Source organism: Macroventuria anomochaeta, assembly GCF_010093625.1.
Source record: "Macroventuria anomochaeta strain CBS 525.71 unplaced genomic scaffold BU25scaffold_8, whole genome shotgun sequence".
Lineage (NCBI taxonomy): Eukaryota > Fungi > Ascomycota > Dothideomycetes > Pleosporales > Didymellaceae > Macroventuria > Macroventuria anomochaeta.
Window position 1 is genome coordinate 326,316 of NW_022985369.1, and position 27,269 is coordinate 353,584.

General features: G+C 52.9%; 16 protein-coding genes across 16 annotated transcripts; 8 read left to right on the forward strand and 8 right to left on the reverse strand.

Annotated features, from left to right (window-relative positions):
- Nucleotides 1-181: 181 nt before the first annotated feature.
- On the forward strand, nucleotides 182-577 carry BU25DRAFT_419632 (uncharacterized protein; the record flags this gene model as incomplete). The annotated part of the gene is made up of 1 exon (XM_033707952.1): nucleotides 182-577. The coding sequence occupies one exon, from the start codon at nucleotides 182-184 to the stop codon at nucleotides 575-577; it is 396 nt and encodes a 131-aa protein (XP_033564168.1).
- A 986-nt stretch (nucleotides 578-1,563) lies between these two features.
- BU25DRAFT_335732 (uncharacterized protein) lies at nucleotides 1,564-3,180 on the forward strand (the record flags this gene model as incomplete). The annotated part of the gene is made up of 3 exons (XM_033702595.1): nucleotides 1,564-1,784; nucleotides 1,834-2,211; nucleotides 2,259-3,180. The coding sequence occupies 3 exons, from the start codon at nucleotides 1,564-1,566 to the stop codon at nucleotides 3,178-3,180; spliced, it is 1,521 nt and encodes a 506-aa protein (XP_033564169.1).
- A 50-nt stretch (nucleotides 3,181-3,230) lies between these two features.
- BU25DRAFT_262398 (NAD(P)-binding protein) lies at nucleotides 3,231-4,378 on the reverse strand. Its single transcript, XM_033701746.1, has 2 exons — nucleotides 4,036-4,378; nucleotides 3,231-3,987 (listed from the first exon to the last, which is right to left on the reverse strand). Exons 1-2 carry the CDS (start codon nucleotides 4,268-4,270, stop codon nucleotides 3,281-3,283), a joined length of 942 nt encoding a protein of 313 aa, XP_033564170.1. The 5' UTR covers nucleotides 4,271-4,378; the 3' UTR covers nucleotides 3,231-3,280.
- A 214-nt stretch (nucleotides 4,379-4,592) lies between these two features.
- On the reverse strand, nucleotides 4,593-6,870 carry BU25DRAFT_388095 (MFS general substrate transporter). Its single transcript, XM_033704459.1, has 6 exons — nucleotides 6,390-6,870; nucleotides 6,193-6,337; nucleotides 5,870-6,145; nucleotides 5,706-5,822; nucleotides 5,329-5,653; nucleotides 4,593-5,278 (listed from the first exon to the last, which is right to left on the reverse strand). Exons 1-6 carry the CDS (start codon nucleotides 6,436-6,438, stop codon nucleotides 4,694-4,696), a joined length of 1,497 nt encoding a protein of 498 aa, XP_033564171.1. The 5' UTR covers nucleotides 6,439-6,870; the 3' UTR covers nucleotides 4,593-4,693.
- Nucleotides 6,871-7,501: 631 nt separating this feature from the next.
- BU25DRAFT_485114 (uncharacterized protein) lies at nucleotides 7,502-8,710 on the reverse strand (the record flags this gene model as incomplete). The annotated part of the gene is made up of 1 exon (XM_033711220.1): nucleotides 7,502-8,710. The coding sequence occupies one exon, from the start codon at nucleotides 8,708-8,710 to the stop codon at nucleotides 7,601-7,603; it is 1,110 nt and encodes a 369-aa protein (XP_033564172.1). The 3' UTR covers nucleotides 7,502-7,600.
- Nucleotides 8,711-9,126: 416 nt separating this feature from the next.
- On the reverse strand, nucleotides 9,127-9,518 carry BU25DRAFT_456402 (uncharacterized protein; the record flags this gene model as incomplete). The annotated part of the gene is made up of 2 exons (XM_033710024.1): nucleotides 9,127-9,332; nucleotides 9,386-9,518. The coding sequence occupies 2 exons, from the start codon at nucleotides 9,516-9,518 to the stop codon at nucleotides 9,127-9,129; spliced, it is 339 nt and encodes a 112-aa protein (XP_033564173.1).
- A 126-nt stretch (nucleotides 9,519-9,644) lies between these two features.
- Nucleotides 9,645-12,254, reverse strand: BU25DRAFT_438384 (uncharacterized protein). Its single transcript, XM_033709059.1, has 2 exons — nucleotides 11,834-12,254; nucleotides 9,645-11,783 (listed from the first exon to the last, which is right to left on the reverse strand). The coding sequence occupies exons 1-2, from the start codon at nucleotides 12,182-12,184 to the stop codon at nucleotides 9,750-9,752; spliced, it is 2,385 nt and encodes a 794-aa protein (XP_033564174.1). The 5' UTR covers nucleotides 12,185-12,254; the 3' UTR covers nucleotides 9,645-9,749.
- A 123-nt stretch (nucleotides 12,255-12,377) lies between these two features.
- BU25DRAFT_262462 (UPF0203-domain-containing protein) lies at nucleotides 12,378-13,100 on the forward strand. The gene is made up of 4 exons (XM_033701747.1): nucleotides 12,378-12,454; nucleotides 12,504-12,541; nucleotides 12,589-12,659; nucleotides 12,710-13,100. Exons 1-4 carry the CDS (start codon nucleotides 12,414-12,416, stop codon nucleotides 12,845-12,847), a joined length of 288 nt encoding a protein of 95 aa, XP_033564175.1. The 5' UTR covers nucleotides 12,378-12,413; the 3' UTR covers nucleotides 12,848-13,100.
- Nucleotides 12,858-13,954, forward strand: BU25DRAFT_408573 (uncharacterized protein). Its single transcript, XM_033705848.1, has 2 exons — nucleotides 12,858-13,487; nucleotides 13,544-13,954. Exons 1-2 carry the CDS (start codon nucleotides 13,354-13,356, stop codon nucleotides 13,872-13,874), a joined length of 465 nt encoding a protein of 154 aa, XP_033564176.1. The 5' UTR covers nucleotides 12,858-13,353; the 3' UTR covers nucleotides 13,875-13,954.
- A 372-nt stretch (nucleotides 13,955-14,326) lies between these two features.
- BU25DRAFT_305345 (uncharacterized protein) lies at nucleotides 14,327-15,130 on the reverse strand (the record flags this gene model as incomplete). The annotated part of the gene is made up of 2 exons (XM_033702058.1): nucleotides 14,327-14,540; nucleotides 14,592-15,130. Coding segments are annotated over 2 exons (753 nt in total), but the record flags the coding sequence as incomplete, so codon positions are not given.
- Nucleotides 15,131-16,176: 1,046 nt separating this feature from the next.
- On the forward strand, nucleotides 16,177-18,608 carry BU25DRAFT_408575 (VHS-domain-containing protein). Its single transcript, XM_033705849.1, has 6 exons — nucleotides 16,177-16,393; nucleotides 16,449-16,536; nucleotides 16,590-16,665; nucleotides 16,724-17,017; nucleotides 17,069-18,289; nucleotides 18,339-18,608. The coding sequence occupies exons 1-6, from the start codon at nucleotides 16,306-16,308 to the stop codon at nucleotides 18,537-18,539; spliced, it is 1,968 nt and encodes a 655-aa protein (XP_033564178.1). The 5' UTR covers nucleotides 16,177-16,305; the 3' UTR covers nucleotides 18,540-18,608.
- Nucleotides 18,609-18,767: 159 nt separating this feature from the next.
- BU25DRAFT_262518 (DUF367-domain-containing protein) lies at nucleotides 18,768-20,195 on the forward strand. Its single transcript, XM_033701749.1, has one exon. The coding sequence runs from the start codon at nucleotides 18,820-18,822 to the stop codon at nucleotides 20,005-20,007; it is 1,188 nt and encodes a 395-aa protein (XP_033564179.1). The 5' UTR covers nucleotides 18,768-18,819; the 3' UTR covers nucleotides 20,008-20,195.
- An 861-nt stretch (nucleotides 20,196-21,056) lies between these two features.
- BU25DRAFT_262511 (uncharacterized protein) lies at nucleotides 21,057-23,110 on the forward strand. The gene is made up of 4 exons (XM_033701748.1): nucleotides 21,057-21,577; nucleotides 21,635-21,688; nucleotides 21,739-22,152; nucleotides 22,244-23,110. The coding sequence occupies exons 1-4, from the start codon at nucleotides 21,478-21,480 to the stop codon at nucleotides 22,960-22,962; spliced, it is 1,287 nt and encodes a 428-aa protein (XP_033564180.1). The 5' UTR covers nucleotides 21,057-21,477; the 3' UTR covers nucleotides 22,963-23,110.
- On the reverse strand, nucleotides 23,032-24,838 carry BU25DRAFT_408580 (uncharacterized protein). The gene has a single exon (XM_033705850.1). The coding sequence runs from the start codon at nucleotides 24,507-24,509 to the stop codon at nucleotides 23,259-23,261; it is 1,251 nt and encodes a 416-aa protein (XP_033564181.1). The 5' UTR covers nucleotides 24,510-24,838; the 3' UTR covers nucleotides 23,032-23,258.
- Nucleotides 24,839-24,984: 146 nt separating this feature from the next.
- On the forward strand, nucleotides 24,985-26,304 carry BU25DRAFT_408581 (uncharacterized protein). Its single transcript, XM_033705851.1, has one exon. It carries the CDS (start codon nucleotides 25,041-25,043, stop codon nucleotides 25,956-25,958), a length of 918 nt encoding a protein of 305 aa, XP_033564182.1. The 5' UTR covers nucleotides 24,985-25,040; the 3' UTR covers nucleotides 25,959-26,304.
- A 46-nt stretch (nucleotides 26,305-26,350) lies between these two features.
- Nucleotides 26,351-27,213, reverse strand: BU25DRAFT_408583 (uncharacterized protein). Its single transcript, XM_033705852.1, has 2 exons — nucleotides 26,772-27,213; nucleotides 26,351-26,691 (listed from the first exon to the last, which is right to left on the reverse strand). Exons 1-2 carry the CDS (start codon nucleotides 27,049-27,051, stop codon nucleotides 26,414-26,416), a joined length of 558 nt encoding a protein of 185 aa, XP_033564183.1. The 5' UTR covers nucleotides 27,052-27,213; the 3' UTR covers nucleotides 26,351-26,413.
- Between the last annotated feature and the right edge of the window lie 56 nt (nucleotides 27,214-27,269).

The window sequence follows — 27,269 nt, forward strand, 5'->3', positions numbered from 1 at the left end:
GCCCGACTTTGAAAGCCATGCCACCAACTTGTGGAGTGGCCGCCCTGAAGATGGCGCTTTTCGGCTCTATACCGTCTTGTCCGAACATAAGACGTCTCAACTACCACTCTCTATTTTGTTCACTGATGGTGTGGTGCTTTTGCTTGCGCTCTAGACCCTTCGCACTGCCCTATCCTTCGCAATGCCTTATCCTTCGCCGAAGGATGGAGTCCTGCCTTCTGTAGGAAAGACAACTGTTGTCTACGGCGGCTCGTCTTCTGTCGGCTCCGTAACCACCCAGCTCGCTGCAACGGCTGGGCTCCACGTCATCACCATTGTCGGTGTGAAGAACTTTGATTTGTCGAAGCGTAGCGGAGCGACCGAGTGCTTCGATCACAAGCATCTTTTCCCGGTCGATCGAATTGTCAAAGCAGTTCGCAAGTCGGGACAAGAGTTTGTCGGCATCGCTGATGCCATCTCGATCCCCGATACCATTGCCACAGATCTCGAGATCCTCGATCACCTCGGTGGTGGTCACCTTGCGCTCACGCACCCTCATATGGATAAAGAGGTATCTGGTAACATTGAGATAGACTGACTGCGGAGCACTCATTGTAGACTGTCTTTTATTGAATACATTGACCAACACTATGGTTTCGCTCAGCCAAATTTCATATTGCGACCCGAGCAAATCCCCCTTTACGTGCTTGCACGGAGCGCTGACGGTCGCGAGTCTTCGTCCATTTCTGCTAACATCCTGACAGAACTGCAACCAGAACTTCAAAAGTAACAAAGTTCGTGCCACTTCAGCCGTATCGCCCGTGGACCTTACTGCCATGACCATCATCGAAGACGTGCACTGCATCTACCTGTACCTCCCTCAATGGCAGAAGCAGCTATCGATACATGACGCAATGCTCAATGGGCAGCAATTGATCTCCGCACAGTGGAGACGTGCCACGACAAGAAGTGAGCCTCTTTGTCAAGAAGTAGAACTATCACATTGATGGAGCTCGAGAAGTCACGTGTCCTTCTCAAGTCTCATAATGCGCTCGAAAGTGGGAGCATTCACCCCAAGAGTGGGCGGCTCCCAGGGCTGCAGTCTGATTGGTTCTTCGATGTAAACGGCCCGCTCTGCACACTGAGCCGCCCCCGCAACTTGGCACAACTATCAGAGGCTCCATCATTATCATCCGCTTGTCAGCGACCCAGTGGATCATCCTGGTATACCCCAGATTATGGGAGACTATCGCAGATAGGGGAGATAGGATACGCTTATGAAGATAGGCATATGCCTGGAACAGACTGGATCGTCCCACTCTCGTGAGACCCATGCCTTGGAGTCCCAGGCCGGCAGCCACGTATGGACGTGCGCATGGGCATGAAGGGAATTCCAGTCCGATACATAACGCGGCCACTCATCATCGTGGCCGATCCCAAGCTACGGGATCCTTCCTTCAAGGGGTAGTCTTTCAACTGTGACCTTAGAACTCACCAACTTGATAGTCTGCCACATATTGAGCATCACCATCGACGTTGCTCAAGGATTGACTCATGGCTACGGACAAGTCCCCAGACTTTGCCATGTCAGAGAAGATGTCCGACCTCGAGAAGGCCGATGCATCGACTCATCGATCACCTTCCACCGTCGAACTGGGTATCAGCCAACCAGTCAATGCTCTTCAGCGCTTCTGCAACAAGCTCGATGCGGTATGTGGTGTCGAGGCCAGAGGCATTGAGAGGATTCCAGAGGAGCTGCGCGAGCGAGACATGTCATTGAAAGACTACGTCCACATGTACACCATGTAGGTATTATGGATCTTTTAGCAAACTCATATACTGACAACACAACAGTTGGTTCTCCATGAATTGCACAGCCAACCAGTTGACTCTGGGTGTACTCGGACCTATCAGCTATGGCTTGGGCTTGAAGGACTCGATCCTCATCTGCATGTTTGGCACCATATTCGGTTCTGTCTGCACCGGTTACATCTCGACATTCGGCCCTCGATCAGGACTTCGCACACTCAACGTCGCCAAGTACACGATGGGATGGTGGCCATCCAAGCTCTGTGTCATTTTGAACCTCGCGATCGAGATTGGGTACGGTCTCATTGACTGTCTGGTTGGTGGCCTACTGCTTTCTGCTGTGAATGGTGGCGGCATGTCTGTCATTGTCGGTATCGTCATCGTTGCACTCATCACCTGGGTTGTGGTTACTTTCGGTATCAAGTAAGTCAACCTCAAATCCTCTTGAGGACCCAACTAACCATGAGTAGATGGTTCTACAAGTTCGAACAGTTCGTTTGGGCGCCCACTGTCCTTGTCCTTTTCGTACTGATTGGCGTTGCTGGCCCGCACTTCGACACCCACACAGCGTCACGCGGAACTGGCGCTGTTCTTCACGGGAACCGCCTTTCATACTTCTTCCTTGTCGCATCCGGACCGCTCAGCTGGTCTTCCGCATCCGCCGACTATGTCGTGTACTATCCCAAGACCACCAACCGATGGGGCACCTTTGCGGCAACAACATGTGGCATTACCACTGGCAAGCTCCTCATTGAGTTTCTCGGCATTGGTCTTGGCTCTGGTCTGCTCCTGAACCCGAACTGGGAAAAAGCGTTCAACGACCACGGTATCGGTGCCCTCGTCGTTGAGTCTTTCAGTCCTCTCAACGCTTTTGGCAAGTTCTGCTGTGTTATCCTGACCGTCTGCATCGCAGCAAACAACATTCCGGGGACCTATGCAGCAGCACTCAACTGGCAACAGCTTGGCGCACCGTGGGCTAAGATCCCTCGTCCAATCTGGAGTACGTTCACCTGCATTGTCTTTACGATCGTCGCTATTGCCGGACGCGACTCGCTGTTTGACATCTTCATCAACTGGCTGAGTCTGATCGGATACTGGACAATCATCTGGATCACTATGACCATTCAGGATGAGTTCATCTTCCGCAAAGGCAACTTTGACTGGGAGATTTGGAACCGCAAGGATCTGCTTCCGCATGGCTTTGCAGCGCTGCTGGCTTTCATCGTTGGCTGGGTTGGTGCTGTCTTGTGCATGTATCAGACGTACTTTACAGGACCTATTGCAGCGCTTGTTGGTAACGGTGCAGATTTGGGACTGCCTGTTGCGTGCGGCTTGACGATGATTATTTACCCTCCTGCTAGGTGGCTGGAACTGAAGTATGTTGGAAGGTAGATGTACCGCACTCAGACCAGATAGTTCGATGAGCATACGCTACAATTATATTTGTAGCATACTTTGCCTTGGTTCGCAATTGGCTGGTCCTGCGATTCATTCAACTGTACTTCGCGATGGTGTTCTTGACCTGGTCTACTAACGTCTCCAGCCCATCATCGAAGTTAACCTTGCCGTTGTCTCTAGTTTCGTACAATGTCCCTCCCTCTGTCCAGATACGTCTCAGCGTAAGCGGAGTCTTCGACGGCCAATCTTCCTCCCAAGCCTGTTTCTCCAACTGCTTCAGCTCCTCTAGTGGAGTGTACGAAACCTCCCACTTCGCACCAATCTGCTTCTCAAACTCCGCAAGCGCCTCCTTGCCTGTCGCTGTGAAGGAGTTGACTTTCAAGATCCTCTCCGAGGAATCGGTTGGCGTCTTGAGAGCTGCAACGAGCAACCTTCCCACATCCTTCATCGTCGTGAAACTAACCTTCTCCTCACCAGTACCTAGCAGCGTTGCCTCTTCTCCTTTCACATTGAATGAACCAATGCGCGGGTCTTTGTTTGGCGCGAAGAATAGGTCTGAGTACGGTCCCGTGACCAGGTAAGTGATTCTCAGCTCCTTAACTTTCTCGCGAATGAACTTGCGTACTTGCAGTTTGAGTTGGTGGGGCTTTTCGTTGGCGGAGGATGGGTTGTATTCGATGTCTGTGCCGTACTCGGAGGGGTAGAAAAATTTGATTGATGAAGAGGCTTCGGCGAGCTTGAGGAGAGGAATTTGGGTTAGGATTGCATTGCGGCCGAGGGCTGAGATGATGGTGTCATAGCCTACAAGCGTGAGCATAACTTCGAGGTGTCGTGTGACTTGGGTAATACCTTCATAGGCTTTCTTGACGTCCTCTTCGGAGTTTACATCACCAACGTTGATGTCGACACCCTTCTCTTCCCATCCATTGATCTCGTCGCGTTTGTTCTTTGCAGTCTCTGGCGAGGTGAAGAGACCAATCTTGTCAAATGCCGACCGGGCGTTGACAATCTCTTCAATGATAAACTTGCCGATGACCCCGGTAGCACCGAATATGAGCACTCTTTTAGGAAGTTCAGATGCCATAGTAACTGATGAATGGGTGACCACGCGCCTCTCAGGACGAGATGCTTCTTTTATAGGATATGGGATTCAACACGTAGGGCGCGTACCGGAGTGGAGATGCGGGGCAAATGAGTACACCACGCTCTGTAAGCACCAACGTCGTGTCGGGTGAAATCGTAGCAACGGAAAACAGATGTCAGTGGTAGGAACAAGCTTTGTTCAGGTACCACGACAGGTATGTGTAATAACTGCGCCAGCGACTGCTCCGCATGTCATCCTAGGCCGGCATCACGTCATCGCTCGAGCTCACATCACGTATTGTCGAACACCAGTAAAGTGAGTCGAAGATTTCAATTCGATCCATGAGTTGAGTCAATGGAAATGCTGTTAAATATGAAAATGCGCCAATTCAGGCTCACACCCCTTTCCGGAACACACCATTATTTAGTGAATGTAGCGAAACTCCGGATGCCTGTAGCCCAGATCACGGATCTGCTCCTCGTTCAAACCGTTGAGGCGGTGATCACGCTTGCCCAAATCGCGTTGCTTGTTCTCCCACTTCGAATAGATTATACCAGCGACAGCCAGAATCAAGACGCAGCATTGACCTGCCAAGTTGATGGTGTGACCGGTTGGGTACTTGGGCGCGTCTTTAGCGACATAAGTCCAGGTTGAAAGGATACCACCAGCTGTGCCGAGCGTAACAACGTATGCGGTCGAGACTGCGCGTACAGAGGGGTTGCCTGCGTTATTGGTTGCCCAAGCAAGGAAACCAGGGCCACCAGGGAACGCGCCAATTGTGATCAAGAAGATACCTCCGTAACGCACGTTCGGATCTGTGACCCATCGCAAAATAGCGAAGCCGGCAATTGCGGGTATTGTGAAGATGGCCAGGTAAATGCCACGGCGGTTGGTCTTGTCGCTAGCGAACGCGATACCGATCGCGACAAGACACGCGCATACGTAAGGAGGAACTGAGTAAAGCTGAGCTTTGGTGGCAGTCCAGCCAAGGTCGTTCAGAATGGTAGGCTGTATCAAACGTTAGCTTTAGCCACACCGTAGCAGTCCAAAACACTCACCATAAATAGAGAAATACCCTGGACAGTAATGTTGATGAAGAAGAATCCAAAAGCGCAAATGTAGTTGGTGATGTTGAACACCGCTCTCTTCACGTGGCGAGGTCGAACCTTCTCGTGCTCTCCAGCTCCAGTCTTTGAGATCAGTCGATCGTGCGCAATCCTTCGCTCGCGCTCATTCAGGAACCAGCACTCTCCTGGGGCTGTCGGCATCAAGAAAGGTGCGGCGGCACCAACGATCAGAGTAAAAAGACCTTCGAAGAAAAAGATGTTACGCCAGGTGTGAATGATCATGGAGGATGCGCCCCATGGAGGAATGCGGGCTAATCTGAAATAATCTGTCAGACCATCTCGATAGTTAATTGGTTTCAATGACTTACCCTGTAGCCAAGAGTCCTCCAAATGCACCAGCCATACTAGCGGCCGAGACGTAAATACCGATGCGGAACAGCAGCTCGTTGCGCTTGTAGAAGCACGTGATGAAGAACGCAAGACCACTAGAGGACGTGAGTCAACGCGACACCGTGCAATGAAATTCACTTACGGCATGACACCACCTTCGAAGACACCGAGCATAGCCCGCGCAGCTAGTAGTCCCTGGAAGCTCTGGACGAAAGCTGTGCAGAGCGAAACGAATCCGAAGCCAGCGACAAGCATTGGAAGATACCACTTTGGTCCGATCTTCTTCAGGAGAATATTGCTAGGTACCTCGACGAACATGTAGACAATGTAGAAGATCGAAGTGACCCAATTAAATCGGTAACCAACAAGGTTCAGGTCCTTCGCCATACCCTGGATACGTGCATTTCCGACGTTGGCACTATAATATGTCAGAACATGCTGGTGGCGCAAAGCTCTCATACACACCGGTCAAGGAAGCACAACAAGTAGAGAAATGTAGTCAACGGTACAATGACTCTGTCCAGCTTTCTTCGGACGGCTGTCTCTTCTTCCTCAGTCCATGTGAACTCATCAGTGGAGCGGTCACTGGGTGAGGTAACTCCGCGTTCGTCTTGCGCTTTCATGTCAGCTCTCGTCGATGCCGAACCGGAGGCGTAACTTACAGAGGACAGACTGCCCTTTCTCTGCGCTTGCAGACTCATAACCTGCCATGATGATGAAGTCTATGAGTGTTCTTGATGGATGGGAACGATCAAAATCTGTGAAAACTCCTCCGTTGTCGCACTGTGGCCCCACACAGTCCAGTCCGTGAGTCAGGGGTGTAACCCGTTAGTCTGGGGTCAAGAATCTGGGGAAGAGCACAGTCCATATAAGAATAATGGCTATCCGTTACAGCTTGCCTCACTGCCTTCCCAAGCGTAATCACGGCGTAGAACCAGAATATGAGTGAAAGATTCGGCAGTTGCTCTGAGGCAGAAAGGATCGATTCGGGCCTCGACTAGCTCCAATGGTTCATTCTTCCGCGGCATGTGGAGAGTGTTCGAGCAGGGGCTCTTCACCGTGCAGATGCTTACCGAGTCCATATAAGACCTGCAGCGAACACCGCCAGCATGAACGGCGTTCTTTTTGGTTGGAACATTTTGCGGGGCAGCTCCTTGGCTGGCATGGGTTGACTCGTTGCGAAGCATGGGTGGCGGCCTGGGCTTGATCATTTCGAAGCGCCTCTGCTTGGCAATGCGGGAACGACCTGTTGGCGTCGGTACAAGTAGCGAGTTCGGCAGATGGATACGACGCTGTCCGCATCAGCTGGGCTCAAACATCACGAAGGCTAGGATTTGGAACATCAGAAGTATTCTGACATGTCTTGAAAAATGGATGTTGTAGGCGCTGTCGCGGTATGCAGTTACGCGCACTCGTGGTGAGGGGTCATCGTGAATCGAAGGGCCTTATTTCGGCGTCGAGGCAAGAACTTTCATCGTTGATCAAGAAAGGCTGCCAAATATCCGCGCAACTGAGGGTGAGCTCTTGGCGTAAGTGCTCAGAAAACAGTTGTTCGTCTTGTGCTGTGTCACCGTGTCAAAGCTGTCAGTCGCTGAGAAATGAAAGGAAGGAACTCTGTGGATGGTTTGGCTCGTGCGCTGGAGTGAATCATCATCGACCTTGGAAGTCTTCACCACCCAAACTGCAGCAAAAACCATCGCGAACCATTAAAACAGCAAGACCAATTCAAATGCACTATCAAGTTACCCCATACGATTCGCTATACTCTCCAAGCCTTGTCCAAGCCTTCCTCTCAGCTCCTGCATCATGTCTCCAAAAACGGTGGTATCACAGGCACTTTCTCAGGCGTCGAGTTTGCATTAAACAGCTTGGTCTATTTGGGCGGCTTCGATGGTCTTGATGGCTTTCTTGTGGTGTCTTGCTCCTTCACCGCAGTTGAACATGGGTGAGTATCCTCGGTTTTGGTAACCGGCGAAGACTCATGGTCCCGTGACCTTACCTCTTCAGATACTCCAGCCAGATGTCGAACATGATCGTTTGACAACACAGCGGAATCTTTATTGTTATCGTCCGGAGTTACCTCCACATTCTCCTCATTCTCTGACCACCACTCGTCATCGATTTCGGCAGATGCATCGTCCAAATCTTGATCCTGTGCGGCGGCAGTGCCTTCGCTTCGTACCATTGCGAATGCAAGAGTCGCAGCTACAGCTGTGTCAGTCTCTTGGTACTCTTTCAGTTTTTCATGCAGCATCTGGTGCTCCAGTAACGCGATCTGCAGCTTCTCTTCCAGGTCTAAGAGAGCAGTGTCCGCCTCTGCATTTTGTGCTTCCATTTGAGCCAGCCGCTCACGTTGCTGAGCCATAAATGCAGTTGCTTGAAGGTCATATTCTTCGTTCTGTTTTCGAATGTCTGCAATGGTGTCACGGAGGTCCCTGACTTCTCTGATGCCCTCGTTTTCTAACCTCTGCAGCACGTCATCGCGCTCTTCAATGGTCTCGATAAGGTCCAGCTCGTATTGTTCGACCTGACGTTGTAGATCTCGCGAAGCTGCATATAAGCCTTGTACTTCTGCATCGCGGTTGACTAGCTGTTGGCGTTGGCAGGCTCCGCACCTCACGTCTACTCTGGTGGAATACTGCACATGGTAACGACAGTCTTTGCTCGAGATTGCACTGTTATTGGGTGTGTATGAAGACGTAGCTTCGTGCCGACAGATATATTTCTTCTTGATCTCAACGTGTAAGCTGGCGGTATATTCCTGGATTGCGTTTGCTCGGATCTTGCGGACGTTGCTCTCGATGGTCTTGATGCGTGTTCGCAATGTCTGGTTCTCGACGTCGATCTTCCGACAACAGTCTCCGCACTCATTGTCGTCGGTTGCATGTGATTGCTTTGTACGCTTGCACTTGCTCTCGCCGCAAATCAGTTCGATTTCAAGACAATGGCCGCAACGGTACCTGAGAACAAGGTTAATGCACATGATGTTGTACTCCTCCTGCGAGGGTTCTGGAGGTGAGAAACCTCGAAACGACAACAGAACTCCCCATTTAAAATCCACAAAGAATAGATCGATCACCTAGTAACCATTCAACACGATTGTCATTCACTGAGGCGCTATGAATGCCACATGTTCACAAACCATTGAAACTCTTCACGTCAAACCACACACGTTTCGCACACGAAATTGTAGGTCTGACCTATTGCCTTGGTCTCCCTTATCATCAGAGTCAGACCGGCGGTACACAAGACTGCAATCATGTTCAAAAATATCCCTCCTCTCCCTCAAGCACATTCTTAACCTTCAATTTCCGCTCTTTCATAACACGATCGACATCGCGCTGCAGTTCATGACTTAGAGAGATAAACAGTCAGTCTGTGACAGTATGCGGGCCCTCCTCAGTACAGTCGTTCGCTATACAGCTGACTTCCATCTCCTGAGTAGTCCCTAGTCCCTTTGCTCTTCACCACCTCAATCTCACCAGCGGTGTTGAGACGCGTGCTTGCTTCCGTGTAGCCGATGAGAAAGACCATGTCTTCATCATCGTCTTGGGCAACAACGACATCATAAGTCTTATCGCGGCCGTATAGGAAGCGTGCATGGGCTTTGGAAGTCAGTTTAGGCAATCTTTAAGTGAGCAGTGATGTGTGCAGTTACCGTTGATGATCGTGAATACATTCTTCGACTCAACGATGCTGGCAAGTGCATTCTTGCGTTTCATGGCCTGCTCACGAGCGCAACCGATTTCACTTCTGTGTTCTACGACTTGTAAGCGGTAGCCTGCAAGCATGGTGATACGTCGGTCGATTCCTAGTAGGAACATTGCTTCAGGCCAAATCCTCTCTATAGTCACACGGTTGTTTGCTGATGCGATGGAGAAAAGTCTGTCTGATTGCTTAATGCAAGCAAAGGACTTGATCGATACCGCCACAGCAAGGTATCATGATGCAAAACTATGTACGAAATAATGCAGGACTGATGATGCGCCGGGAACGCCCAACTAATGCTAAGTGTCCACGCCCTATCTGGAGAACGTCTTGCTTCTCCCAGCAACTTCCTTCTGCGTCCTCGGCAGCCCCTTAGGCGCATCCGTGAGGCCTGCAAAACCTTGGAAGCCCCTCTTCTTCTTGTCCTTCTTATCCTTCTTCTTGTCTCTCGCATCCTTCTTCGCTTGCTCATCAGCGGCATGCAGCACCGTTGGTGCATTGGCATAATCAAATGCAGGTTCGCCGGCATCGTTGAGTGACGCAGCTTGCGCTTCCAACTTCTTCTGTTTCTTCTCGGCTTTGCGTGCGGCCTTCCTGGCGGCCCGCGCGGCCTCTTCGTCGTCTTCTTCGTTTGCGCCGTCCAGAATGATTTCGTCGTTCGTCATGGGATCGAGTGCAGGCTTTGCTGGGGTTCCAGCCTCCGATGCTTCTGCCCGCTTCCTCTTCTTGCCACCAAGCTGCTTCACAACGAACATGTCGGTTCGCTGATCTTCTTGTGGCCTATCCTCCTTAGGGACGTATGTGTGTCGTGGCTTCTCGGCCTTGGGCGTGTTGGTGTCAGATTTGCCGTTGGTATCGGCAAAGATTTCGGCGGTCAGTGGTGGTAAGGGAAGGGCAAGAGCAATATCGATGGTTCGCTGCCATTCAAAAGCTGGAGCTGAGGACCATAGCCCACCCCAGAAATCTGAAGCCGACATTCTCTTCGCTGGTAAGGCAACGCTGCTTTGTAGAGGTGCCGGTTCAGCGGCTGCCACGACAGGTTCAGATGCAGTCTTCTTCGGGGTGTCCGACGCATACTTCGCAGCCTTCTCCGCTTCCCGCATGTCCGCAATCTTCGTTAGGACATCGCTCAGCTCGGGTCCATCGATACCGTCCTCCTTTGCTCGCGCAACAACTCTCACAAGCTCATCCGCATGAGCGCGAACGAGGTGCGAGACATGCTGTATAGCTGTAAAGAGCGCCGGCTTATCCAAAGGCATCATGCGCGCTATGCTGAACAATGCGTGATTTGGCATGATGAAGAATGTGCTCTCGTCCTCCTTTCGGCTTAATTCATCGCGCCATTGATGTACTGCCTTGAAAACAGCAAATTGCTGTGGCGTGAACGTGACGGGTGATCTCGAGATGACTTTGTACCAGCCAACGGGTCCGAGACCTAACTCGCGGTCATATACCGGGTGCTCATATCGCTGCAGGGCATATTCTTTCGACTTTTCTTGCACATCGTGGACCTTGTTCTTCTCAGGGTCCGAGATGTCCGATTTGTCCACCAGTTCGTTTCGCATCTTGTCATACACGTAAAGTAGGAAATGGGTATCTGCGCGAGCATAATCGAAGAGCTCCTGGCTCAGCGGTCGTGTTCGCCAATCGGCCATCTGATACTGTTTCTGCGCCTTGAAGTTGACGTGCCTCTCGAGCAGGTATGCCAGACTTGCACCTGGGTAGCCCAATGACCGTGCCGCGTGGTATGTGTCGAATAAGCCAACCAGGTAGAGTCCGAGATCACGCTGGAGCCACATGACGTCCATATAGGATCCGTGCAGAACCTTCAGGATACCAGGGTCTCCGAAGACTTCGTTCAGACATTCCAGCTTCCGTCTCCAGGGCTTGAGTGTGTCCACAATCCAATCCTTTTCGCGTGTGCTGATCTGCATGAGGGATACCATGCCAATGTATGAGCGATTGTCGTGGTGCTCCAGATCGATAGCCATCTCTTTCGCAGTCTTCAACTCAGCTAACATATCTTCGACGGCCTCAGGTGTGTCCACAAATGTCGCGGTGGTTTCCTCGAAGGGTGGGTATTGCTGTGGTTCCACATGTTCGTAGACGGCTTGTGGGTATTCGTAGGTCTCGATTTCGATCTGGTAAGGATGAGGGTACTGTTCTCGGCCTTTGCTGTCCTTGAAGGTCTTCAAGCATTCCTCCAGTGGAATCTTCGCATGCGGCTTCGTGACCAGCAATGGGCGGAAGCCGCCAGTTTCGTCGTTGGTCGGCACATTTTCGAATGTGAGCTGTGGCTTTGCGAGGTGTTTCTTCTCGGCGATATTGGGTCGTGGCTTCACAGCAGCCTTTATATCTGTCAGCAAATGTGTGCACGACACCCGTTCGTCCTCCTTACCTGGTCTGCGCTGGGACTCAATCGCTTCACCACCCCCGTATACTCGTCAAGGCTCGTGTCGGCCTTCTCAAGCAAGCTGTCGATGACATCAACGACCGCCCTCCAATTGCCGTCTATGGATTCGACGTCGGGTAGCTTGGGACCTACAGCGTCCGAGCTCGCGGCAGCGTTCTCGAGAAGGCGTTGCGCAAGATGGAGAAGGCGCCCATTCTGCGTATCGAGGGTTGCACCCACATCTGGGTTGAGCGACCTTTGAAAGGCAATGTCTGCGCCTGCAATGCGTGTCGCGGACCGTGTTGTCGAGACCAGGGCCTTAGAGATCTCGTCCTGCAGTGATTTGAAGGATTCCATGACGTCTTCAATGGCTGCGCATGCTTCGGCGGTGGTTGGAGTGGCTATATACAGCACAACGTCTTTGTTGACGCAGGCTATGTCTGGGCGAGAATGCGCAGTGTCGCAACTTTCTTAGAAGGCGCCGCAGAAATTCAAGGTCTTGGCGCGACTATCGATAAGAGCTGTAGGCAGGCGCGACCTTCACTCGCCGCCGGTGGGTCTTTCTCCGTTCTACACATCCAACATCATGTCTGCATCGTTGGCACCAGAGTGTAACGAGGTCAAGGAGTATGTATATATTGATGTCCATTGGATACGTAGTCACTGATGAAGAAAGAAAATATGACAACTGCTTCCTGAAGTGGTATAGCGAGAGTATGATATACTCTGGTGCTCACGCCGACTTCGCTGATCGAATCCAGAGTTTTTGAGAGGCACTTCAACTTCAGATGAATGCAAGCCCATGTTTGACCAGTATGAGAAGTGTCTATCAGTAAGTTATCCAAGCAAGTAGCAACGATTCTGAACTCACCTTTGCGACAGAAAGCCCTGTCAGAACGAGGCATCGACAAGATGCTGAACGAGGTCCGACAAGACAACAAAGAGAACGATGCAGAGCACATGAAACCGGTCAGTCGATCTCTTCAGTCCACATGGGTCAAAGCTAAACTATCGCTATAGAGTCGGTAACCTCCTTCCGAACATTCACTGAGGAGCTACGACTGTATATTACGCATTTTGACACTCCAAAGCGAATGCCGAAGCCTGTCACGTCTGTACTATATCCTTGCATAATATTTCTTGACTTCCGTATGTTCGTATTGTCAAGTCCATAGGTTCACGTTCAAGTTTCAAGATTGGCCACCCTTCACTGGGCTTTCTGCGTTGTCGAGTCGTTTTGCAGAAGACTGCCACCATCAACTTTGATATATGCAACGACCACAAACTTTCCTTTCTAACTTCCTAATATCCACGATGATCCAGACCTCAAGAGGTTCTTCGGGTGATCCACATCCCTAACACCGCGCTAAATAGAAAGCTAGATCCCTGAACGACGTCACCACACCGAAGTAGCTCTGACCAAAACATCTGAACTCCTCACTTCGAAAAGCTTCCAGCCATCCGAACAGCTTCATCGCCAGTCCTGCACTCCCCCAATCTACTCGACGAACCTCTCATCATTCACAATGGCGACCAAAATCGGCCTTGGCGTCCCAATGCCACTCCTTGCCCCCGCGACCGCAACCTGGGCCGCGCCCTTCGCTGCATACTACGTATTCCTGCAGAATCGTATTGTGTACCACCGCCTGAGCTCGAAGACGTACGCTCCCACTCTTTTACACACACTTGGTAGTCCAGCTTACTCACGACATGAAGATACATGGGCGACTCCACCGACAGCACGCAAGGCACCAACGACCCGCTCTACGTCGCGACACGCGCGCAGCTCAACTTCGCTGAGAACGTGCCTCTCGCTCTCGCTATCGCTCTGCTTGCCGAGCTCAACGGCGCGAACAGGACCTATCTCAACTGGGCACTTGGGGCGCTCTTTGCGTTCAGGGTTAGCCATGTCGAAGCCGGCCTAATGATTAAGGACTCAACGGGCCCAGGAAGGATTGTAGGATACTATGGGACACAGACGGTGCTTGTTGCGTTAGCTGGGTACTCTGCATATTTGGTTAAGGATTTCTTGCAGATCGCAGCATAAGCACTCAATATGAGCGGTCTGGTAGAGAAGATCGGGTGGGGCGATGAGTTGAGAAGATGTTGGACCAAACATAAAGCGCCATGGTCAATTGAAGAATATGTATTGTGTAAGAAAAATATATGTACAAGAGATCGCACTTCACCTCTATCGCCGGCACGCTTGTCCATCCGCTGTGAACCGAGAGGATTGGTACGCAAGAAGACACCAACAACCGGGCCCTCTCAACTCAGGATCAGCACACATCGGCCAAGGTACTCTTCAGAGGACAAAAACTCGCTGTCAGTAATACAAACACCAATAGAAACGTCATCCCTGTCGACGACCGTGCACACCGACAGCGGGTTTGTCTCCTCTGAAGAGCACCACGACGATGCGTGCTAAAACCAGCATCAAGGACACCGATAATTAGGTCTTGCAGACTCTAGACGACGAGTCTACCAGCCGCGAACGGCCTTGAGCTTGCGGTACCAATCCCTCAACATCCAGGCGTCGAACTCGGTGATTTCCATCGCGGAACCAGCCATCATGATAAAGCTGGTCTGGCCGGAAGGAACCCAGTCGTAGAAGTCGAGCAGGCCGAAGCCGTGACCCATCTCGTGCAGGAGGATGTGGATGTTGTCCGAGTCGAGGTTGTTGAGGACGTAGTCGGGACCGAGCTCCTCGCCCCTGTGAATGTTGTTAGTAAGTGTAGAGATTCATAGCGCAGGGTGATCTTACCAGTTGTAACCCCAACCACCCATCTGGCCCTCAAGGCTCTTGTCCAACCAGAGCGAGATGTCGTAGCGGCTGTCCTCGCCTCCAGGGCACGAGCTGATGCCGTTGGGGTCGTCGAGGTGCGCACCGCGGTAGCAGCGGGAGTCGCACTCTGGGACGCCGTCGGCGTCGGTGGTGGTGTAGATGTCGAGGCCCGAAGTGGAGCCTTGGATCAGGCTCTTGTCCTTGACAGCGTAGCCGACGGTCTTGACGGTCAGATTGGTGAGCGGGAAGCCCTCGAAGCCAACGAGGACATCGAACCACTTCTGCAGGGAGCGCTGGAGTGCGGTGGTAATCTTGGTGCGGTCGGCGGCGGTGCTATTGTGAGCGTCTGTGTTCCAGCGGACGCAGTAGTTGATGCTACCGTTATTGGCGATGAGCTGGTCGGTGATCCAGTTCTTGTCCTGGAGACCGTCGGGGTTCTCCTTGAGAGTCTGCTTCCAGACCTGATCGAGGGCAGTGACCATGGATGAAGGGGGGTTCCAGGTTGTGGCCTTGGCGATCGTGGCGCGCGAGGTCAGGCCGCGAGCGAAGATGGCTTCAGGAGCCTCGTTGGCGCAAAAGCGCTTCTCGCTGCCAATGTGCTTGATGGTAGGGTGTGCCAGCGCACCCATAGCAAGGGCCGAAGCGGCCATAAGCTCAAACTTGACCATGACGAAGTGAAGAACGAGTGACTGAAACGAATGTAATGCTTAAGAAAAGACAAGTGAAGGTATGAATGGGAAATGCTTGGAGGTGGAAATGCCTATGTATATACTTACGCCCCACGACGTTGAATACGAGCATATACAGGCTACCATGCACCACCGCCGAAGCCACGCAGGAATTCTCCGTCCGCGCGTGGCCAAGGGAAATTCACGATAGAATTGAGGGGGCGCTCTGCCGCTGCGTTGTGGAGCAATGTCTGTCAAACGATGAGGCTAGATGTTTCATGGAGATGACATTCCCTTTTTGGGGTGACAGATGAGCAGCAAAAGGTGCGTGCGACCACTTCGAAAGTTGCCCACCGGAGGGAAGCACATAAACGCCAAGTCTCCGTCCTCTAAACATGCGATCAGGTTGTTTCCTTCGGTCATGCATGGAACCATGCGCAAGGCTGGAGCGGTAAACAAGACAGGATTGTTTGATCGACGCAGGGTGGAGGGCGTGACAGAACTGTGAATGCGAACCCGGTGTAAATGACCGGAGGGGCGTCCGATACTTCTTCTTCGAAAGGCAGGTCTCTCCGGTGTATCGATTAACATGTTGGTGAGTATTGTAGGTCGTACGTGTCGTGGTGGTACTGCTGCCCTCAAGATACTCGAGGCCTTGAAATCAGTGTACTAAGCACACACTCTCGCTCCCAGTGGGGATTGAGACGCAAGAGAACCAGACACTGCTATGAGCTGGTATGGCTGTCACGATCCTTAAAGTAAAGTGCAATATGCAGGTGTGTGTAGGTGAAGTTGTGGTATAGTGGAGTCTCAGCGCCAAGCTGCTGCGGCGGACTGCTGCTGTGGCTGTCGTCGAACCATTGGCTAGATACCCGCCATTCACCCCAACTCCCACGCCTCAATCTGCACCTCTTTCGGGCATAGGGTGCTTCGTCATACGTCTATCTGTCTTTACCCCCCAGTTTCCCGAACCGTGCGCAACCGTGTTTCCCAACTATACCAGCAGATCTCCATCAGCGGCGGCAATGGAGGCAGCATCTGCGCGCATGGCCGCCCGCGACCGCTATGGCGCGTTTGGCGAGGCACCCACCTCTCCGCTGCAGCGCTTCATATGTACGTACACGGCAATTGAGGTGTGGGCGATCGTAGTAGACTGACTGTGTAACAGTGCAGGCGTGCGACCCGCAGAACTTCGAGCCAAACCTCGCGCTGAACCTCGAGATCACCGACCTAATCAACCAGAAGAAGGGCTCTGCGTATGGACACACCGCCGAAGCTTGGACAGAACAGGCGGCTCACCAACATGCAGGCCTCGAGAAGCAGCCGTGTCCATAGTACACTATGTCAACCACCGCAACCAGAATGTCGCCCTACTTGCGCTCAGTGTACGAAAGAGCTACCCCCCCCCCCTCCCATAATCGACTCAAAGCTCACCTCATACAGCTCCTCGATATCTGCGTCAAAAACTGCGGCTACCCGTTCCACCTTCAAATCAGCACCAAGGAGTTCCTCAACGAGCTCGTCCGCCGTTTCCCCGAGCGCCCACCGGTGCACTCGTCGCGCGTCCAGAACCGAATCCTCGAATTGATCGAAGAATGGCGGCAGACAATATGCCAGACATCGCGGTACAAGGACGATTTAGGGTTCATCAGGGACATGCACAGACTGCTGAGCTACAAGGGGTACATATTCCCAGAAGTACGCAAGGAAGATGCAGCCGTCTTGAATCCAAGTGATGTACGTCTGTTAGTAGGAGTATAGTGAGGGCATTATACTGACCGCAGGTAGAACCTTCGATCCGCCGAGGAAATGGAAGCAGAAGAACGAGAAGCGCAATCTGCGAAGCTCCAAGAGCTCATTCGTCGCGGCGGACCTCAAGATTTGCAGGAGGCCAACAAGCTTATGAAAGTGATGGCTGGTTACGACCAAAGGAACAAGACGGATTGGCGCGCAAAGGCGGCTGAAGAAGTTGGTAAGATCCAACAGAAGGCTAGGATACTGGAGGAGATGCTGCAGGGTTACAAGCCTGGAGACCAGCTCAAGGAGGGTGACGTTTTCGAGGAACTCGCCAGTGCTCTGCAGAATGCGCAACCCAAGATCCACAAGATGTGTGAAGAGGATTCAGAAGACACAGAGGCCGTGGCCAAACTATTCGAAATCAACGACAGCATACATCGCACAATACAACGATACAAGCTGATCAGGGACGGCGATATCGAGGGCGCGAACAAGATACCACAGGGCACATTGGGACGCAGTGGTGCTGGAGTCTCGAAGGGTGCAAACAACCAATTGAACCTGATCGATTTCGGCGACCCAGAACCTGCGCCTGCTCCTGCAGTAGCAGAGTCGTCCGGGGCGGCTTCAGGGCAGCCAGCTGGCAAGGGCAACGCATTGGAAGACGACCTGCTAGGGTTGTCTCTGGGTGGTGACAGCTATGGTCAATCGGGCAGCATAGCGCTTGGTGGTTCGAACGGATCAGTGCTTGGTCTGTCAGGAGTGCCAGTTCCCCAGCAGCAGAAGGCCTCCAACCAGGCAATCACCGACCTCTTCGCATCAGGGCCACGCTCAGCACCACCTCCACAACAGATATCGTCCCCACCGCCATCTGCCACATTCTCACCTGGTCCTGCTCAGCCTTCTCGCACGCCAGACCCTTTCGCTGCTCTCACAGCAACGCCTCGCCAAGGCTCACCTTTCCAGTACCAACAGTCAGTTAAACCGCCGGCACCTTCGTCTGCTGCAGTCGACCTCTTAGGCGGTGATATCTCTGGACCAACTTCTAACTTGGCTCAAAGTAGCATAAGTGCAGCCAACGACGATGATGAGTGGACCTTTGCATCCTCCGTACCGGACAGCTCCAAGGAGATCACAGTCGTCAACTCGAGTATTAACGTGCTATTTAACATCTCGCGTGAAGCCGACACAACTCTGCTGATCAACTCTCGGATATCGAATAACACACCACTGCCGATATCCGGTCTCACTCTGCAGGTTGCAGCATCTAAGGTAGGCTAAAACTAGTCACAATATATCATACATAGCTAACACAACATAGGGTGCGCAATTGCAACTCGAACCTCAGTCTGGCGTTACGCTTGCGCCCAACCAGAAGCACGGAATCACACAAAACATTCGGGTGAACAACGTCCAAAGAGGGAACGGAAACAGTGTCAAGATGCGGTGGAAGGCCTCTTACTCTCTTGGTGATCAGCATCAGAGCGAACAAGGTGAAATTGCCAGCTTAGGTGTCTTGTAGCACGCTCGGCACAAAAGTTGGGATTCTGCTAGATTAGCGCATTGATACCTGCAGTCACGAACACGACCGCCGATAGAGGACTTGTTCGCAATTTCTGGCCCAGTTCATGATGAAGTGTGAAGTTTGATGTGGAAAGAGCATCCCACCAGGACGTCATTGGACCCTTGTTCACTAGCGCCATCGATAATTATCGTGAAGTCAATCATCGTTTGCCCCTCCAAACTTCAACAACCCCACCACTACACGTTATTTCTGCAGAGCAACGCCCCAACCGTCCACCATGCGCCACAAGAAAGACTTCAAGCCCAACAACAAGTATGCGAACCGAGGAAAAAGGCCCGTAGGTGCTGGTCCACCACGTCCCCGCCGTAACTCTGAGTCCGAAGGCGAGAATGATGCCGAGGCTCCTCGTCCCAAGAAGCCCAACTTCAAGGCCGCATGTTGGGATCTAGGACATTGCGACGCGAAACGATGCTCTGGAAAGAGGCTCATGCGCCTGGGCATGATGCGGGAGTTACACGTTGGTCAGAAGTTCGCGGGTGTGGTAGTCAGTCCTAAGGGCAAAAAGATTGTGTCGCGCGAGGACAAGGAGCTGCTGGATCAGTACGGCGCTGCTGTCGTAGAAGCAAGCTGGAACAGGATCGACGAGGTGCCATTTGGCAGGATTGGTGGCAAGTGCGAACGATTGCTGCCATACCTTGTTGCGGCAAACCCCACCAACTACGGAAAGCCTTGGAGACTGAACTGTGTTGAGGCTCTTGCGGCGTGCTTCTACATCTGTGGTCACCCAGAATGGGCCGAGGAGATTCTCTCGACATTCTCGTATGGCCGGGCGTTTTTAGACATCAACGCTGCGCTGCTCAAGCGCTACGAAGCGTGCGAAAACGAGGAGCAGATCAAGAAGGCGGAAGAGGTTTGGCTTGCAAAGATCGAGCAGGAGTATGAGCAAAGCCGAGCCGAGAAGGAGGATGGTGCTGAGGATGATGTCTGGGCTGGCGGAAACCAGAACAGGAGAATCATCGATGAGTCGGATGATGATGATGACGACGACGACGACGACGATGAAGACGAAGACGAAGATGAAGTTGACCCGCAAAACCCATACGGCCTCCCTGAATCTGAGGACGACGAAGAAGAGATGGCAGAGTTGCGCCGGCGTGTCCTAGCATCGAAGCCCTTCGCCAACCCATCTTCGAAGCACACCGATGAAGACGAGGAAGATACCAAGAAAGCCCCCGAGCGTATACCACGCACTGAGCCTGCGCCTACAAAAGAGGAAGACGTTGACAACAGCGATGTATCGAACCCTGATGGTGCGGATGATGACGAGTTCGACTCCTTCATGAACGCGCAACCCACAACAGATAGGACTGGTATCACGGGCAAACAGAGGCAGAAGGTACTGGATAAGCAGACGGCTACCTTCTCCAGTGGCAAAGTCAATGCTCCCAGCCGGCAGGGTTACTGAGAACGTTGAATACACACCGTGGAAAGCTCAACGGAAAATTTAAGCATGAAACGCGGATATATTGTCCGCGTTCAATCAATACTCCTACCCATTATCGCCTACTCCAGAGAGTCTAGCTTTGACCTTGCTCGAAGACCCTGCACCAGTTCGCGTCGAACAGTTCACGGACTCTCGGGCTGTGCTTGACTCGAGGAGGCCAGCAACCTCGGTTTGTGCCGTCAACCAATGCGCCTCAAACGCTACCACAACCATCTGACAGCAACAGGTCGGCGACGATACAAATCTTATTGCTGCAACGACGCGTTAACTATGGCATCATTCACACTGGGCGACAAATGAGATACCTAGGTACCTCCTCTAGGGCAAACACTCCTGATGAGGCTGTACGTGAAAGCAGACTTTGACCTGGAGTGGCCGTATGCACAGATAACAGATAGGTTAGCACGCTCGAATTCTGGTATACATGCGCCGTGCAACCATCACTCGCTTCGTCGAACGCTGCACCGAACTCTGGAAGACCCGCATCGGTCTAATCAATCCAGCAATTCCGCCGATCCTTACCTGAAGGGAAGAGTGAAACATCCAGGAAAGGCAAGGCTGCAACTCAATTCTAAGAATTTGCAATAATTGAGTTGGCTTCGGTCCGTAGTTCGCGATGTTGTGCCGGCTGCGTTCGTATCTTGTCTAATCGCTTGAGATTTAACGCGAGTGATAAATGCTCCGTTGTGATTTGACCTGCAGAGAGTGGCGCATCTCGTGTTCGGCTCACCACCCGTCCCTGGACGTTTGAAGACGCCATCGCACGTAGAGGCCGGCGGCAGAGGGTGTAGTAGACCTTCCCTTGATGAGGCAGCTAAAATATAGCGTCTTAGCACATGTACGCAGGCAGTACACAATGTACGGGTAGGATTAGCTCAATATGTTAGGTCACGGGGTCCAGTTGGTATTCCGCAAACAATCCTTAACACTGCACCGCCCCGGAGCCGCTCAAACCCAGCGATCGACCAGATGTTTGGCTTCCGCGTGGCTTTCTCTGTGTCCATTTCACCCCAAATAGTCCCACGATAGACTTTCTCCGTCGCCTGTGTCCGCAAGTCACAACCACGCGGCGGCCCTCCGTGAAATTAGAGTTCTCATGCACGACCGTGCATCCGCGGATCTCGCCAGGCGGGATGATCGAAGTCCTGTGCCAATCATTGGATGGGCTGGCAAGCCAAACTTTGAGGATCCAAGAGGCGTGTTTTGGAAGAGAAACCGTGTGGGAAGTGAGAAATGATGTGCATGCCAGGCTGATTGAAGACCTGGCCGGGGGCTCGTTCCTGGATTGTCGTACGATTTCGATCTTTGCTTCGTACCCGTGTGCTACTCAGCTGTCGGCATTACTATCGAAAGAGTTGGAGAACAAGGGTGGCAGTACGATAAGGCTGAAGAGCTAAGAGCTGGGATCTTGTGAAATACAAGCGAGACGGTATGGCGCAGGACTACACTCCGGCTATGGTGCCGACACCAGGTCAGGTTGTCAGTGTTGTGCTGCAGATGAGTACTTTTGGTGTGCTGTGTATATGCTTCAGTAAGAACCTCAATAATCCCAAGACTGTTATGGAGGATCAGAACTGACGAAGAGTAGCAAGACGCACATCATGGCTCAAGAACTGGCGATCCATCCCTCTGGCCATCTGGCGTAAGTCCAACCTATCCCACTCCTAGGCCTTTTTCTAAGTCCACCAACAGTCATCCTGTTGATATACATCGACTCCACGCTTTTTGTCCTCGCAACCTCCATCATCGTCCACGGCCTGGGAATCAACTCCTCGCGCGGCGTCTGCGAAGGCGGCATCCTCTTGTGTCTGGTGTGCTACATGACTACCAAGATCCTGATTTACTACTTCCTTGTGGAGCGAGCGTACATCGTGCGCGGATCGCGTAAACCGCGTCTGAAGACGAAGCTGTGGCTGTTCAACTGCGTGTTCATGATGCTCCCGTACACAATCTTCGTCATCATGAACTTTGTCTGGCGGATTACGTACATCAACGAGAAGGGCGTGTGTATCATCGGTATGCAGAAGATTGCCATGCTGCCGCTGATCACGTTCGAGGTTATTGTCAACATCTACCTCACACTCCTCTTCATTCTGCCTTTACGCAGTAAGTCTCCTCCCACCCTCACCCTCACCCTTACCCTATCCCAACCCTCCATACCTTCAAAACAAAACACACAAATACTAAGCCTATCTAGAACTCTACTCCTACCGCCACTCCACCAACCCAAAGCTAAACCGGATGGCCTTCCGCTCCCTCATCGGCTCTCTCGCCACCCTCACAACATCCGTCGCCAACCTAACCGTGCTCATGATCCTGCGTGGCGAGCCCGGCTGGATATGCCTAATGTGCTGCAACGCCGACATTCTCTTCTGCGTGCTCGTTCTGCACTGGGTGACGTCCAAGGATAAGCCGAGCTCGTACATGAGCACGCATGCGAGTCGGAATAACACCTTGGATGAGGCTAAGCGCGTAAAAACGCCCATGCGTCAGAGTGTGGTTGTCGCACCTGAGAAGGTTGGGTCGAGGAACGACAAGGACGAAATCGTCGAGTGCATACTCGAGCGCCAACAAACAGACCTGCCCATCTGGCCATACGAACAATCCAACTCCCCAACCTCTCCCGTCGCAGCGAAACTGCCTGGGAGCGTGACGACGGAGATACGCAGCAGCGTTCCCCACTCAACAACGAGGAGTAAGAGCCGCAACGGCCGCGTACTGCATAAGAGCAGGGACGATGGGAGTGAGTGCGGAGACGAGGTGGAGTTGCATAAGATCCATGTGCAGAGGGTAGTGTGTGTTGATACTGAGAGCAGTGAGGGGAGTGAGAGTGGGTATGGAAGGGGTTTGAGGAGTTCGAGTGTAGAGGATGCGTGGGGGATGAAGAGGAGTGTGAGTGCTGAGAAGATGGTTTAGCTTGTACGAAGGGCTTGCATCAGGTTGGCGTTTTGAGTCTGAATTCATGAACGTAATGGTACTGGGTAGCTTGCAAAAGCTATAGTGGGAGGAGATACCTGTATAGATATGTCACCATGTCGAAATAACCGCGTTGCTGTCTGCTTGATATACTTTGAATAAAGGACCTGATCGCCTGACCGACAGCAGCAATCCACGGTTGATAAAGTGAGGTATGCCCTGTACACGAAGAGCTGTGTCGGTGCTGCAAAAGCGCATTGCTTGCCCCTGGCTTCGTCTCTGCTGTTCAAGCTCTCCTATACGACCTGGTCATCCAGCACACGATAGAACTGTCCATAATTCCCGCTCCCACCCTTCCCTCCCTCGCCACCCCTAGCATTATCCATAACCGCAAACACCACGTCCTCCCACCAGCCCCCCTGGAACTCCTTCTCCCTAAATACCTCGAGAAAGCACTCGGCCACCTCCGTCGGCGGATTACTGAATACACCACACCCCAGCGCCCCCAGCACCAACTTTGTGTGCCCCATACTCGCCGCAACCCTCAAGCTAATTCTAATTTTCCTCTTCGTTTCCGCGCGCTGGTCCTTGTTTTTGAAGTTCTTGCTGTCGTCAGTGAGCGCTGGGTGCCGGAGGGCGGCGACGCTGATTACGGATGTGACGGGTAGGTCGGGAGCTGGGGCGGTGTAGAGGATGTGGCCGGCGGATGTGGCGGAGCGGATGATGAGGACGGAGGGAGTGTAGATCACGCTGAGGGAGGGGAGGGGGTAGTAGGATTTGTGGAGAGAGAGGTAGAGGGAGGACCGGTAGCACATGGCTTCTTCTTGGGCCATGGCACCGTTTTGCCAGCCGCCGCCGGCGTGGCGCTCGGATGCGAGGTTGAGGACTGCGACGGGTTTTGAGGTGTGGCGAGAGGTAGCTGGACTGAGTTGTGGGTTAGCCTGCTTCGATGGTTTGGCAGAGAGGTCCCAGGATGGGACTGGAGGCTGCGGTTGATTCAGTGGAAGACCATCCAGATCCATCTCCTCGTCGTCTGCGGCTGAACTGACATCCGGTTTGCTGTTGATTGAACTTGCAGTCGCTGAGGCCGAGGAATTGCTGAGGTGCACATGAGCCTTGTAGTTCGGCTGAAGCTCAATAGCAGCATCGAAAGAGTCCTTATCCAAGACACGTATCCTGGTGCCTGCTCTGCCAGCATCCTTGTCACCATTAGGAAGGGTACGTCTTGGGCAATCCTTTGCGTCAAGCGGTACAAGTCCGTTCACATCGTGGATCGAAGAGACATCAGCGCCGAACCCAGGCAATGGTTTGAGGACGGCTGGCAGAACGGCTTTGGTTTCTTCTGCAATCTTCTTAAGCTCCATGTTGCGTGGAGACTTGCCACCTCGATGTTGGCCACGTGTGCTTTGTGTTGAGCTGCCACTGCGAGAGCGATAGGGTCCCGGTCTTCGTTCTTGTCGGTTGTTGTTTGATCGGTTTCCGTCTTCTCGAGAGGCATTTGGCCGAGGAGTCTTCTTGAAGAAGCCCGTGATGGAACTTTGCTGCATAGTGAAAGGCAGGTGCGAACAGCGCACGCTGATTGCCACTGGCGAGAGTCAGGTGGAGGAAGGTGCAAATGGTTCAATGGAGTGAGTGTGTAATTGCTCTTCGAACGCTTTTCGGTGCGGTGAAGTGAAGTCACGAACATGGTCCGGAAGATGTTTAGACGAGTCGTTCGACGCTACGATCAGGCAACAAGCAGGGGGTGAGAGCACGATGAAGATGGCAGACCTAGCTATGATAGTCCATATTCGGTCCGCTGTGAGATGCAGGGCTACCAACAGACGATGACAACGAAGCGATAGATGACAGCCCACCAGTAAAGAGCGGATGTTCTCCGCAAAGCCCTGGAGTGAGGCGCTGGAAGATGCAGGGATGCACAGCCCTACCAAGGGTCTGGTCCGTGCAGCTGCCCCACATTCGCTAACAGCGATCATGGGCAAATGGCAGCATGCTTACCAGTCAACAACACACTCTGTACACTCTATGACGGCGCCTGCCCTGTATATCGCCCTCATGTAAAGGCCACAGCCGGCGAAATGCCACCAATGCAGCTTGCTCACCCCTCGCCGAAGCGAAAGCGCGACCAGCCCCAGCAAACCCCACTGCTCAACACGGCCCTCGCCATTCGACCCGCACAAACCCCACCACGACGAGACGACAGTCCTGCACCCTCGTCTGGCGCAGACAGCCCCAGAAATGCAGTCGCAGACCAGCTCAGAGGGATGACCCTCGTCGCCACAGCGGCCATCCCCATGTCACCACTGACGCCAACCGACGATGTAATACGCAAGAAGCCAAAGCTGGGCGCCATGGACGTAGACGAGGCGGCACCAGGCACACATACAGCAGAAACGAACGCAAAGCCCCGCAAAAAGGTCAACATTCTGGATACTGCTGCTTTCGAACCCACGTTGGATGTTTCGAGAGAGATACCGGAGACACCTCAAGCGCCACGACCCCGCATTGTGACGGACATTGCCGCTTTTGCGCAACCCACCACTTTCGTATCGTCATCTGGTAGCACATCATCGCCCCAAACATCGTTCAGCAGCCAGAACAGTCAGGCATCAATACTGACAGACCGATCCTCGTCCAAGTCACGCCCACGAAAGATGCCTGCATCGCCCCCACTTTCAGCCCTCACGTGGCAGGACGACGAAATCACGGGTCACCTTACTGGTCCCGCGAACGATCCAGACGACGACGGGACTGGTCTGAACGGTATTGGGTTCAAGCCAACACCTGCGATCGCATATCACAGAGCGCAGAGGAGGAAACAGCAATTGTCAGAATGGAAAACTAGGGAGACGCGCGAGGCAAGGGCGAAACGCAGCCAAAGAAGACATCGAGGTGCCAGTGCAAGACCCCACGCTTCTAGAGAGTCGACAGTAGAAAGGGAGATGCCGGCGCAAGCTGTGGAGGTACCCAGGAGGAAGGTTCAGTTCGCCGTATGAGCCAATATCGCGCTGAAGGCATACATCAGACGAACAGAAACCACACAGTATGTTGAGAGGCTAGAATCAGCCCAACTGTGCAACAAAGCACCGGCTGAGGCAGGAAAGGGGGCATTGAAGTATTGTAATGAGTGGATCTAAGGAGGACATGGAGGAACAAGACATTGTACGACGACGACTTCACGACACACAACATCACGAACGAACAGAACAGCTTTGGCTTCTGGATTACAAAGGGGATCACGGAACTACGGCGTATCGCATTGCTTTTGTTTCATTTCGGTCCAGTCCATTGCAGTCGGACACCCATATCATACAGATATTACAGACTTATACAGGTTCTGTACAGAGCGCAGCTCCACTTAATCCATCATCTTACACCCACATCCCCAGGGCTCCATGCGCACGTCTTCTCCTCGCAGATTGCCAAACAGATCGTGACCCCACTTGCGTCTTCACCAAAACTTAACGTTCTTCTCGTACCAATGCCCCCAGCTCTTTCTCCTCTCCTCCTCCTTCCGCCGAAGCTCCTCCTGCCTCTCAAACTCCTCTCTCTGACGTCTCCGTGCTTCCTTCTTGGCCTCGATGTTCGCGCGCTTCTTCTCCATCAGGTCCTGCGCCTGCTTGATGCCCGCCTTTTCCTTCGACCGGTAGTACTGGCACACCTGGTAGGAGACGACGCTGACGCCGCACCAGGTTGCGACGGCCCAGTTGGAGGCTGTTAGGATGGGCTCTGCGATGCAATGTTAGCCACTTGTTCGCGAAGAAGGTGTTGTGAGCTTCTGGATTGGTTGGGCGGCCGGGTCCACGTACTTCCGACGATTGCTGCGATACTGCCGCCTGCAAAACCGGCGGCTAGGCCTTGCAATTGCGAGTCTCGTACGCAGGGCCGCTTGTGGAAGTTCAGATAGTACTCTGGTCCCAGGGTACGGACTGCATCGATGTATGAGGGCCCGTCGCTGTCCATCTTCTCTCCGCCTGCGGTGTGCGCTGTGCCGCCGGGCATGCTGTTCGCGGGCGCGCGGGGCCGTGGGGGCAGGTTCTCGATTTGCGTTGTCTGTACGCCGGACTCCGGCCGTGTGTCGTCTGCCATGGTGGGCTGATGTGGGATGGGATGGAGGACAGGTTTGTGGGAGGCGATCTGCGTTGTTTCGCTCGTGGAGGTAGCCGCGTGGGTGCGAAGTGAGGCCCTGGACTGGCGGGCTGGACTGGCGGGCTAGCTTGGAGCGATGGTGGTGAGCTGAGCTCGGTGGTGGTGCGGCAAGACCCGAGAGAAATAATGATGCACCGCTCCCTGATGGGTGGCGCCAG

Excerpts from the sequence above, each read along its gene's own strand:
- BU25DRAFT_408580 (XM_033705850.1), bottom strand. The coding sequence starts at position 24,509 with ATGCAGCAAAGTTCCATCACGGGCTTCTTCAAGAAGACTCCTCGGCCA.
- BU25DRAFT_262398 (XM_033701746.1), bottom strand. The coding sequence starts at position 4,270 with ATGGCATCTGAACTTCCTAAAAGAGTGCTCATATTCGGTGCTACCGGG. Across the intron at positions 3,988-4,035 it reads CGTCAAGAAAGCCTATGAAG|GCTATGACACCATCATCTCA; the intron begins GTATTACCCAAG and ends TCACGCTTGTAG.
- BU25DRAFT_262518 (XM_033701749.1), top strand. The coding sequence starts at position 18,820 with ATGCGCCACAAGAAAGACTTCAAGCCCAACAACAAGTATGCGAACCGA.
- BU25DRAFT_408575 (XM_033705849.1), top strand. The coding sequence starts at position 16,306 with ATGGAGGCAGCATCTGCGCGCATGGCCGCCCGCGACCGCTATGGCGCG. Across the intron at positions 16,394-16,448 it reads TCCGCTGCAGCGCTTCATAT|TGCAGGCGTGCGACCCGCAG; the intron begins GTACGTACACGG and ends ACTGTGTAACAG. Across the intron at positions 16,537-16,589 it reads AACCAGAAGAAGGGCTCTGC|GCCTCGAGAAGCAGCCGTGT; the intron begins GTATGGACACAC and ends ACCAACATGCAG.
- BU25DRAFT_262511 (XM_033701748.1), top strand. The coding sequence starts at position 21,478 with ATGGCGCAGGACTACACTCCGGCTATGGTGCCGACACCAGGTCAGGTT. Across the intron at positions 21,689-21,738 it reads CATCCCTCTGGCCATCTGGC|TCATCCTGTTGATATACATC; the intron begins GTAAGTCCAACC and ends GTCCACCAACAG. Across the intron at positions 22,153-22,243 it reads CTTCATTCTGCCTTTACGCA|AACTCTACTCCTACCGCCAC; the intron begins GTAAGTCTCCTC and ends AAGCCTATCTAG.
- BU25DRAFT_408573 (XM_033705848.1), top strand. The coding sequence starts at position 13,354 with ATGGCGACCAAAATCGGCCTTGGCGTCCCAATGCCACTCCTTGCCCCC. Across the intron at positions 13,488-13,543 it reads CACCGCCTGAGCTCGAAGAC|ATACATGGGCGACTCCACCG; the intron begins GTACGCTCCCAC and ends CACGACATGAAG.
- BU25DRAFT_262462 (XM_033701747.1), top strand. The coding sequence starts at position 12,414 with ATGTCTGCATCGTTGGCACCAGAGTGTAACGAGGTCAAGGA. Across the intron at positions 12,455-12,503 it reads GAGTGTAACGAGGTCAAGGA|AAAATATGACAACTGCTTCC; the intron begins GTATGTATATAT and ends TGATGAAGAAAG. Across the intron at positions 12,660-12,709 it reads AGTATGAGAAGTGTCTATCA|AAAGCCCTGTCAGAACGAGG; the intron begins GTAAGTTATCCA and ends CCTTTGCGACAG.
- BU25DRAFT_408581 (XM_033705851.1), top strand. The coding sequence starts at position 25,041 with ATGCCACCAATGCAGCTTGCTCACCCCTCGCCGAAGCGAAAGCGCGAC.
- BU25DRAFT_408583 (XM_033705852.1), bottom strand. The coding sequence starts at position 27,051 with ATGGCAGACGACACACGGCCGGAGTCCGGCGTACAGACAACGCAAATC. Across the intron at positions 26,692-26,771 it reads TATCGCAGCAATCGTCGGAA|AGCCCATCCTAACAGCCTCC; the intron begins GTACGTGGACCC and ends ATTGCATCGCAG.
- BU25DRAFT_388095 (XM_033704459.1), bottom strand. The coding sequence starts at position 6,438 with ATGGCAGGTTATGAGTCTGCAAGCGCAGAGAAAGGGCAGTCTGTCCTC. Across the intron at positions 6,338-6,389 it reads GAAAGGGCAGTCTGTCCTCT|ACGAACGCGGAGTTACCTCA; the intron begins GTAAGTTACGCC and ends TGAAAGCGCAAG. Across the intron at positions 5,279-5,328 it reads AGGGTATTTCTCTATTTATG|CCTACCATTCTGAACGACCT; the intron begins GTGAGTGTTTTG and ends CGTTTGATACAG.
- BU25DRAFT_438384 (XM_033709059.1), bottom strand. The coding sequence starts at position 12,184 with ATGGAATCCTTCAAATCACTGCAGGACGAGATCTCTAAGGCCCTGGTC. Across the intron at positions 11,784-11,833 it reads TGAGTCCCAGCGCAGACCAG|GCTGCTGTGAAGCCACGACC; the intron begins GTAAGGAGGACG and ends ACAGATATAAAG.